Raw genomic sequence first — 10542 nt, 5'->3', positions numbered from 1 at the left:
AATCGTATATAATATTAACTGTGTATATTAAAAATAAATCTCTGCTCAGGACAGAAGTCTCTAAGGCAATCAGAAAAATTTCTGTTTTTTTCAGGCTACACTTATTTAATAAACAGTCTTCCTATGAGGTTCTACCAGTTTCAGTTCATAGGCTCCCTCTGTTAGTAGTGACTTCTGGGTGCAAAATCTAAGCAACAGAGAAACAGCAAAAGTATAGACATAGTTATAGCCCGGACAACCTAAATGTGTTCCTTCCATAGCATAAACTCTTACTTTGGATTAATTTGCTCTGTGACAACTGGCCTGACAGTATTTTCTGTTGCTTTGGTTCTTGCATTATAAAGCTGTTTCTTTTCATATAAAAATGGGTCTTACCTAGTACCAGATCCAGTTTGTACAGAGGAGTATGAAGAGGCTTGTGTGGACTGTAATGGAAGCTGGAACTGGCAATCCCCTCTGCTTCCCCAGCCCAGCCCATGATATATAGTCTTCGGATATATAAGGAACTTAACCCATCATAACCAAGTAGAAACAGATATTAATAAATAATAATAATAATAATAATAATAACAACAACAATAACCACAGTATTTTACACAGATGCAAGATGTGGCTGTTTATTGCAATCCTGTTTTTGATACAAGCACCCACGAACTCAGAAGATGCTATTGAGCAGAAAAAAGCTATAAAACCTGAAACGCTCATGAATGTGGTAAGTCAGAGCTTTGAATTTCCACTCTGAAAGTCCGTGGACATTGAGCTGGGGGAGAGAGGGATGGAGGGTATGTATATGTAGAGTGCTCAGGTCACCACGTGCTGGTTTTGTTGAGCAGTGCGATATGACTTTACCTCCTTACCATCATTAACAAGCCCTGTTTCCTGAAGGACTCCTCTTCCTCCTGGCAGTATTAAGTGCAAGTATCAGCAGGTCAGCTAGAGAAGGGGGTAATCCCAGCCTGGATTTGATCAGGCTTCTTCCTGGAGGATAGAAAGTTGTTCATGGCTCCCCTCCTTCAGCTGTAGCAAGTTTCTCAGGGCTATGTCCAGGTGAGTCCTGAAAAGCCTCTAAAGGTGGGTTTAGATGGACTCAAGATGTGGGCAATAAAATTGATTAAATTAATCTCTTCTGCCAACTGTGTGACAAAGCAAGCATACGGTGATGTGTAGGCAGGATCACCAGACAGAAACTTCCCAATCTCTGGAGTTTTCAGCATAAGTAGAGCTCAGGCAGAGGAGCTCTGTGGCAAATCCTATGGGACTTGTCCTATAGCTCTTCCAGTCAACCCAGCTCAGCAGGTTCTATATGCCCTGACATCTTATCTGCCCTGCACATCAGCTCAGAGCGTGACATGACATGCTCTGCTGCCATTGTCAGCTGTCAGTAAATCCTTTTGGTTTCAGTCTTCATTTTTGGGAACATTTCAAATGCCCGTGCTGCAGGGGAGCCATGCTGCCTCCAGCACCCCTCCTGCTCACAGGCACAAGACCACAGCTGAGTGTCTCCTCTTCCTTTGGGCATCTCACGGGGACAAGTGTGGGATTCGGACAGAGCATTGTCTCTTTAAAAAGTCCTCAACTGGTCCAGAGACACCCCAGGCAAACAATGTCCCAGCTGCCACAGTTTCTTGGTTTGGCAAAGGCATTCCAGTGGATGAGGGATGTGGTCTTCAAGTTAAATGAGCATCTCGGCTACAGAAAGCTTTCCACCTGGGTTTTTCTTTCCCCAGAGCCAAATGATCTGCCACAGAGGGTACCCCAGTGAGGAGTATAAAGCCCTGACTCATGACGGCTACTATGTCAGCCTGAACAGAATTCCTCATGGGAGAGAAAATCCTAGGAACAGAGGTATGGTTCTATTTCACAAGGAACCCAACAAAAAAAAACCCAAACCAAAACAAACTTAACACAGGGATGAACTTTATCAGGCCAGGGGAGTATTTACTGTTAAAGCTAAAGTATTTATTGTTGATATGCTGGACCTTGTTCTGCTATGCTGAACCTTGATCTCACCAACAAGGAGGGGCTGGTTGGGAGTGTGAAGCTCAAGGGCAGCCTTGGCTTCCAAGACCACGAAATGGTGGAGTTCAAGAGCCTTAGGACAGCAAGGAGGACACACAGCAAGCTCACTACCCTGGACTTCAAGACAGCAGACTTTGGCCTCTTCAGGGATCTGCTTGGCAGAGGACCATGGGATAAATCCCTGGAGAGAAAAGGGGCCAAAGAAGGCTGGGTCATATTCAAGGATCACCTTCTCCAAGCTCAGGAGTGATGCATCCCAACAAAAAGGAAGTCAGGTAAGAACACCAGGAGGCTGCACGGATGAACAAGGACCTCCCGGACATCTCAAACATAAAAAGGGAGCCTACAGAAGGCAGAAGCAAGGACAGGTAGCTTGGACAAATACAGATAAATTCTCTGGGGAGCCAGGTGTCAGGTTAGGAAGGCTAAAGCCCTGACAGAATTAAATCTGGCCAGGGACATCAAGGGCAACAAGTAAAAGCTTCTATGAGTACGTTGGTGACAAAAGGAAGACCAGGGAAAATGTGGGCCCTCTCTGGAAGGAAACAGGAGCCCTGGTTACCTGGGACATGGAGAAGGCTGAGGTACTCAGTGACTTTTTTGCCACAGTTCACTGGCAAGTGCTCCAGCCACCCTGACCCAGACACAGAATGCAAGGGTGGGGACTGGAAAAATGAAGAACCACCCACTGAAGGAGAAGCTCATGTCTGAGACCATCTAAGGAAGCTGAAGGTGCACAAGTCCATGGGACCTGATGAGGTGCATCCGTGGGTCCTGAGGGAACTGGCAGATGAAGTGGCTCAGCCACTGTCCATCATATTTGAGAACTCATGGCAGTCCAGCAAAGTTACCACTAACTGGAAAAGGGAAAATATAACCCTCATTTTTAAAAAGGGAAAAAAGTAAGACCCAAGGAACTACAGGCCAGTCAGTCTCACCTCTGTACCCAGCAAGGTCATGGAGCGGATCCTCCTGGAAACTGCTGGGGCACATGGAAAATAAGGAGGCGATTGGTGACAGCCAACATGGCTTCACTAAGGGAAATTCGTGCCCGATAAATTTGGTGGCCTTCTACAACGGGGTTACAGCACTGGTGGGTAAGGGAAGAGCAACTGACGTCATCTACCTGGACTGGTGCAAAGCATTTGTCCCCCATGACATCCCTGTCTGTAAGTTGGGGAGGTGTGGATGTGATGGCTGGAGCACTCGGTGGAGAAGGAATTGCCACCAATGTGTGCTCACAGCCCAGAAAGCCAACTGTGTGCTGGACTGCACCCAGAGCAGTGTGGGCAGCAGGGCGATTCGCCCCCTCTGCTCCGCTCTCATCAGACCCCCCTGCAGTGCTGGGTCCAGCTCTGGGCGCACCAACATCAGAAGGACACGGACCTGCTCAAGCGGGGCCAGAGGAGGCCACGAAGATGCTGGGGGGGGCTGGAGCCCCCCCCCGTGAGGACAGGCTGAGAGAGTTGGGGGTTCTGCTGGAGAAGAGAAGGCTGCGGGGAGACCTTAGAGCGGCCTCCCAGGGCTGAAAGGGGCTGCAGGAAAGGGGGGAGGGACTCTGGATCAGGGGGTGTAGGGATAGGACAAGGAGTAACAGCTTTAAACTGAAAGAGGGGAGATTAAGGTTAGATATAAGGAAGAAATTCTCCCCTGTGAGGGGGGTGAGGCCCTGGCACAGGTTGCCCAGAGAAGCTGTGGCTGCCCCCTCCCTGGCAGGGCTCAAGGCCAGGTTGGACGGGGCTTTGGGCAACCTGGGCTAGTGGAAGGTGTTCCTGCCCATGGCAGGGAGGTGGAACTGGATGATCTTTAGGATCCCTTCCAACCCAAACCATGCTATGATTCCATGGAATCTACAGTACTTCTCCAATTTACAGTCAAGGCTTTAGCAGTAAGCATAGGAAAGTGTGCGTGCAGCATAGCAACCGCCTTTCATATCAAGCAGAGACTTGGTTTAAAGGCTCAGAGATGTAGGCATATCTTAAAAGAGGTCCTCCTTTAATTTTTTTCCCATAAATCTGTGACTTTGGGGTTTGAACAATCTCAGGGATGAGCCTGTACATCTGAGCTTTCACATGGTTGTTGTCAGTGGCCATGGTACTGAGCTTGCGGGGATGAGCACCTGGGGCCTGAAAGGATTAGGAGGGACACCTGCAGCTCTCCAGCTTAAGACAATGAGGGCAACCACCATGAGACAACTACAGGAAGGATTTCATCACCAGAAAAAAATCATTAAAATGCACATTTTATGTCCTCTGACGATGCAAGAAAGGATTTATTGGCCTGAATTTGGGATGACTAAGTAGAGAAATTCTGGTTCAATGAAATGTGTTGTTTCTTTCACATCCAGGGGTCAAGCCAGTCGTGTTTCTCCAGCATGGATTCCTTGGAGAAGGCAGTCAATGGGTGGAAAATCTGGCTAACAACAGCCTTGCCTTCATACTAGCAGACTCTGGCTATGATGTCTGGCTGGGAAACAGCCGAGGGACAAGCTGGTCCCGGAAACACCAGAACCTTTCAGCTGACCAGGTTGAATTCTGGGATTTCAGGTGGGCTGGAGCTGATTAGAAAAGCACAGCAAATTTCTCTGCCTGTTGCTAACCTCTAGGCAGAGGTGGGTGCCTCCAAGCAGGCAAGTCAGAGCGCCTAATCCCTGAGTAGGGCCTCGCCCAGACCTCCTGGTGATGTGCCCAGAGCGGGTGCAGGCACCTGTGCAGACCTGCCTGCTGACATGGTGCAAACACCTCCCTGCAGCTGCCTGGCCCTGCCGAGAGCTCAGGGCATTGCTGCCTGTGTGGGGACACCTATCCTGCAGAGACAGCAGCCCTACCTTGGGGCTTCTGCAGAGGCCAAGCCCCCCAGCAAGGCATCCACAAGCGTCATTGCCACCTGCCCTTCTTTTAGATGTTGTCCACAGAAGCCTTGCCCCCAAGAATGGCTTTTTAAGCTGCTACTGCCTCTCCAGAGCTGATCTTCAGAGAAGTTCTGGATTTCCCAAGCTCATAAACATGCTTCCAGTAAGAAAAACCTAATAAAGTACGTCTGTTTCACCATATCACACTAAAAGGTACATGAGCAGGAAATGGTGATCCATTCTGTTGTGGTTTGAGCCCAGAGGGCAACTGAGTACCACACACCTGCTCACCCTTCCCTCTCAGGAATGGGAAGGAGAAAATAATGCAAAAGGCTCTGGAATCAAGATAAGGACAGGGAGTAATGACTCACCCATTATGGTCACTGGGCAAAAGAAAATTATGGGAAGGAAAAGAACATCACTTTAATTCAAACACTAACAACAATGCTACTTAACAGACAGAGTAGGACAGTGAGAAGCATTACCACATCTTAAAAACACCTTCCTCCCTCTCCTTCCTTCTTCCCAGGCTCAGGTTCACTCCTGATTTCTCTACCTCCTCACCCGCAGCAGTGCAGAAGGCAAGGAATGGGAAGTGTGCTTAGTCCTGCCAGTTCCTCCTCCTCAGGGGAGCACGCCTCACACTCCTCCCCTGATCCACTGTGGGGTCCCTCTCACAGCAGACAGTCCTCCACAAACTTTCTCTGATGTGAGTCCTTCCCACAGGCCACAGTTGTTCCCGAGCTGCTCCAGCGTGGGTCCCCTCCCACGTGTCGTTGTCCTCCCAGTGCTGAACTACAACAGCGGGGCCTTCTTCCCACAGAGTTCCAAACTTCTTCGGTCACAGCCCCTGCTCTGGCGTGGGGTCCTCCACGGGCTGCAGGAGGGCATCTGCTCCCCCAGTGACCACCATGGTGGCAGGGCGGTGGCCCTGCCCTCTCCCCACGGGCTGCAGGGGAGGGTGCACTTGCGCACCACCACCACCCCCGTCCTTCCTTCCCCTGACCTCAGTGTTTGCAGAGGTGTCCTCACAACTCCTCCTCACAACTCCTCACTACTCCCACTCCTCCTCCCACGTTCCCCTTCTTAAATACATTATCACAGAGTCACAGCCACCATCGCCAATTGGCTCAGCCTCGGCCAGAGGTGGGTCTGACTTGGAGCCGGGGAGCTTTGGGAAGCTTCTCACAGGGGCCACTGCTGTAGCCCCTCCCCTGCTACCAAAATCCCCACCACACACACAGACGCAGCACACATTCCCTTCTGGGAAAGAGTGGCTCTAGGAGCAGAGCTGATGCTGTCATCCTGATGAGAGCCAGCTCTGGGTCTGCCGAGCTGCTGTGTGTTGCACCTGGACACACAGCTGGCTGGGCTCTGCACAGGTTCTTTACTGCTAACCACGGTTATGGGAGGACTAAGCCCTTTCAGGGAAGGATGAGGCCATGGCAGGAGGAATGGCTTCAGACCCTGTGCAGTTTCACTCAGCACAGGGCTCTCCTAGCTCATAGGAATTTTCTCATGGAAAATCAGTCATATATGTTAAGCCCTCCAGTACACAAGCAATGCAAGACAGCCAAAATTCACAGGTAAGTTTGCTCTCCTGGTGTTACCTTATAACTAACACACTGCTCCTGTGTTGCAGCTTCCATGAAATGGCAATGTATGACCTTCCAGCCATGATCAACTTTGTTCTGCAGAAGACTGGGCAGAAGCAAATATATTATGTTGGCTACTCCCAGGGCTGCACGATTGGTGCGTTAGAAGGGGTTGCCTGGACCATCTTGAAAATATTTACTTTGGTGTTTGTAAGCAGAAAGCAGAGAGGTCCCGTCTTTGTGGGCTGCCAAGCAGACAGGCTAGGTGGAAAGTGTCATGCAGTGAGAAGTCCCCCATGGTTTTCATACAAGACATCTGGGAGGCCCAGTGGGCTCTTAGGGTAGTAAGAAAGCTCCTGGTGACCTCTCTGAGCTCTCTGCTGCAACTATAATTCAACCTAGACAACCGAATTGCATTGTTCCACATCAAAACCAAAGGCATTCTGCATGGACTTCACAGCTTCTGCTTTCCGATGAAATGCATGGTGCTTCTTTTCACCAGCTGGGCCATCAGGGGTATAAGATAACCTCTGTGACAATGACACCTTTCAGCAGTGGTTGATGGAAATGACAGTACTGTTCCCTTCACTTGGTGAACAGGGCAGGACTTCCCATCAGTCTCATCAGCCACTTCTAACAATAGGAATAAAGGTGTTGTCTCAGTTTAGAAATCTCTAGCACTAATGTGAAGCAGAAAGGTGGCAAGAGATCCCAGATTTCTAATGGGAGATAATGCCAGCTAAACAGATCTGGGCAATGGGTCGAAGGGAACCCTTGGATTAAGCACCTGAAGAAAGATAGACCAAGTCTCAGGTTGTTTTTCTGTTTTCTCAGCGTTCATTGCGTTTTCATCCATGCCAGAACTGGCTCAGAAAATCAAAATGTTTTTTGCCCTGGCTCCAGCAGTGACAATGAAGCACACCAGAAGTCCCATCATGAAAATGTCCTTCCTTCTGGACAGGCAATTCAAGATGCTCCAGGTAGGGCATTAGTCCATGCTTTCTCCCCCCGAACACACTGGTGCTATAAAAGGTATTGTGCCCAGATGCAGTCCCCAGGGCTATAGACACGGCAGAAAACTGTTAATTCCTGCTGATTTATAAGCACAGATAAGATTCAGGTGCAGGTGCAGGTGCAGTCCTGCATGGTCACTTTGTTGAGTGCATGCCTGCCTTCCACCTGTAGGATCTTCAGGTGTTGAAATTGGTCTTTCTATAGGGGCGCTTGTTGAATGCCCGGACAGACTGCCTGGAAAAGAGCAGCTTTGCTGTGTTGATTTTAATGACAGTGAAAAACTAATTCAATGCTTGGGAGAGATGGGGGGAAAGAGAAGAGTCCCAGATACTGACTTCCCTGGTGTGCATTCAATCAGCATCACCTCCTGCAATGAGCTGTACATATCTTCGCAAGGCAGGAGGGCAAAGGATAAGTGGGTTTGACTCCTGCGGGCACTGGGTGCCAGACATCCCCTCACTGCCCAGCTGGTGGGACAGCTCATGGGGACACTGGCCAGTGGCAGGTCAGGGGAGGCAGTCCAAGGGCTAGGCTGCAGGAAGGGAAATGCCAAAACACAACCCTGACCTTTGTTCCTTCAGCTTCTGCTCGGCAGAACGGATGCCTTGCTGCGGATGAGGAAGCTGTGGAGGTTTCTTCCCAAACTGTGCAGGCACCCGCTGCTGTACAAGCCCTGTGCCAACCTCCTCTTTCTGCTGGGTGGCTACAACGAGAAGAACCTCAACATGGTGGGTGCGCCACTTGGGAGCCCCTGACAGCACCCGCTGGCTCTGCTGACCCCCCTGCCTGATGCTTGCCTCCTCCCTGCCAAACAGCATGCCCAGCCTGTTACAGCCGCTTGCCCTCAGCGCTCACGGGCAAGCAAATGCTGCAAGGGCAATGCGTGTCCTTCTGCCAGATCCCGCCCTTGCTGCTTCCCCTCCCCAGATATGAGAGGCTCTGCTGGGTGAATGCCAGTGGCCAGGTGGCACTTGGCAGCATCTCCGAGTTAGGGCTGCCTGTCACCAACACCAGGTGTACCTCTCACCAGCATCCCTGGGGCACAGCCCCTGTTCCTACCCACCTTACATCAGGTCTGCTGAAACAGCATCGGGATGACCACTAAGGACTTGAGCACAGTCCCCTGAGCCCTGATGAGGTATCTCCGGGAGCTAAGGGTACCCCCTTCTTCATCACCCTTTTACTCCTGGAGCTGTCTCAGAGCAACTGATATTTAATGAAAATTATATTCCTGAATCTGACCCAACTCTCTAGGCAGTGTGACTCAGCAGTGGCTGGTTTGGCAACTGCTGTCCATGCTCCTGTCCACTGAAAAGCAGCAATAGTTTGAATATGTTTCCTTGCAGACACAGCTGGATGTGTACACATCCCACTATCCAGATGGAACGTCTGTCAAAAACGTGATACACTGGGCCCAGGTAGGTTCCCTGAAACGCAGATGCTTCACCCCAGGGGTTGTCCCTTCACTGAGAGTCTCTGTACTCTGAGCCTGAAGTGTCATGAGAAGGTAAGGATGATCAGGTTGTTGAAGGAAAACTCCCCAACGTGAAGACCTCCAGCACACAGCTGGTCATGAGCAGGTTTTCAAAGGCACAAGTGTTGCACTGGGGCTGCCAAGGAGTTGTTGCATGCACCTTGGCTTGTCAACCCATAGCTAGGGCAGTCATGGAGCTGGAGGTCAAAGCATCTCCCTGTTTAAAAATGTGGCTTTTTAGGGATGCCACCTTCTCCTGCAATGTCCTTGTGAGCATCCTCTCGTGATGTGGTCCCTCGAGGAGGCCGGGAGATAGTGGACCCACACAGCGGTGCTCACTGGCCGCCCACTGCAGATCTATCCTCCCCTCCTAGGTGCTGAAATCGGGAGATTTCAAAGCCTTCGACTACGGCAGCAAAAACCCAGCCGTGTACCACCAGGTAGGAGCTGCAGCAGCAATGCTGGTGGCTGGAGACTCGAGGGGACTGTCCTGGGTGGTGTGGGTATGGGCTGGCTCGAGGGCGTTGAACAACAGCGGTTTCTCAGTGGTGCTCCTGTGTCCCTCCAGGACACACCTCCCTCCTACCGGCTGGAGGAGATGCCTGTGCCCACCGCAGTGTGGTCAGGGGGGGAGGACTGGGTGGCTGACTGGAGGGATGTCCGCCTGCTGCTGCCCCGCATCGCCCATCTCGTCACCTATGTCCACATCTCTGACTGGAACCACTGGGACTTCATCTGGGGCTTGGATGCCCCCGGGCGCCTCTACAGCAGCATCCTGGAGATGATGGAGGGGTCCTGGTAGAGCAGCGACTCCCCAGGGAGATGCCAGTGGCCTGGCCCCTCTCCTTTGACCAGGACAGCCCAAGGAGGTGGTGGGACATCCCCTGCTGTCCCCTCCTTCCTGCTTGCCTAGCATGCTTGTGGTAATGGTGCTTCCCATGCATCCCTTAGTCATCAGGGTTTGTCCTCCTCGCTTGAGAGCTCCTCAAGGACCGGTGGCACTGTGCAGGCAGGGCAGTGCTGGGGTCAACTGAGGCGTTGGAGCAGGCAGGAGCCACCAGCCAGGCAGTCGTGCTGGAAGTGCCCCAGGGTGATGGTGGAGCTGCATCCTGGGCTGCACAAGAGGGACGTGGGGACCGTGCTGTGACCCCCACAGTGGCTGCCCAGCGGGTCAGGACTTAGACCACCTGACGCATGAGGAGATGGGAGGGATCTGGTCTTCTTGGGTCTGGCTGTGGGGAGGCTGGGGAGTTTGAGATCAGCCCCTGACCGCAGCACAGGCAGGGATGGAGGGGGTGAATGAGGCCAAAACCTTTTCGGTAACAACAGACAATGCAACGAGGTGTCTCAGCCCTGGATCTCAGCCCAGGGGGGGTTCAGGTTAGATGTGATGAACGCTTCTTCCCGCATACAGCTTCACAGAGAAGTGGAGGGTCTCCGTCTGGAGGGGGCTCAGGGCTCAGCTGGGCCAAGCCAGGGGCTTGCCTGCATCGTTTGGTCCCAGGGTTAGGTGGCTGGAGATCCCTGGGGACTGCTGCACGGCTCAGCGCCAACATGCCGGGAATGCCCGTCCTCCATCCCTGGGAGCA

The 10542-nt window shown here is 51.7% G+C and overlaps 1 protein-coding gene across 1 annotated transcript; it reads left to right on the top strand.

Moving 5' to 3' along the window:
- The first annotated feature begins 607 nt into the window (after positions 1-607).
- Positions 608-9755, top strand: LOC141968919 (lipase member M-like). The gene is made up of 9 exons (XM_074924178.1): positions 608-712; positions 1728-1845; positions 4367-4565; positions 6513-6622; positions 7300-7445; positions 8061-8207; positions 8826-8897; positions 9328-9393; positions 9522-9755. The coding sequence occupies exons 1-9, from the start codon at positions 608-610 to the stop codon at positions 9753-9755; spliced, it is 1197 nt and encodes a 398-aa protein (XP_074780279.1).
- The last annotated feature ends 787 nt before the right edge of the window (positions 9756-10542 follow it).

This window comes from Athene noctua, chromosome 21, assembly GCF_965140245.1.
Source record: "Athene noctua chromosome 21, bAthNoc1.hap1.1, whole genome shotgun sequence".
Lineage (NCBI taxonomy): Eukaryota > Metazoa > Chordata > Aves > Strigiformes > Strigidae > Athene > Athene noctua.
Note: the sequence above shows the minus strand (reverse complement) of the source record. Positions and strands in the feature narration are given on the sequence as shown.

What these genes read in the sequence shown, in the direction of transcription:
- LOC141968919 (XM_074924178.1), top strand. Translation starts at nt 608, where the DNA reads ATGTGGCTGTTTATTGCAATCCTGTTTTTGATACAAGCACCCACGAAC. An exon ending in GGCAATTCAAGATGCTCCAG is followed by an intron (nt 7,446 to 8,060) that starts GTAGGGCATTAG and finishes TTGTTCCTTCAG; the next exon opens with CTTCTGCTCGGCAGAACGGA. An exon ending in ACGAGAAGAACCTCAACATG is followed by an intron (nt 8,208 to 8,825) that starts GTGGGTGCGCCA and finishes GTTTCCTTGCAG; the next exon opens with ACACAGCTGGATGTGTACAC.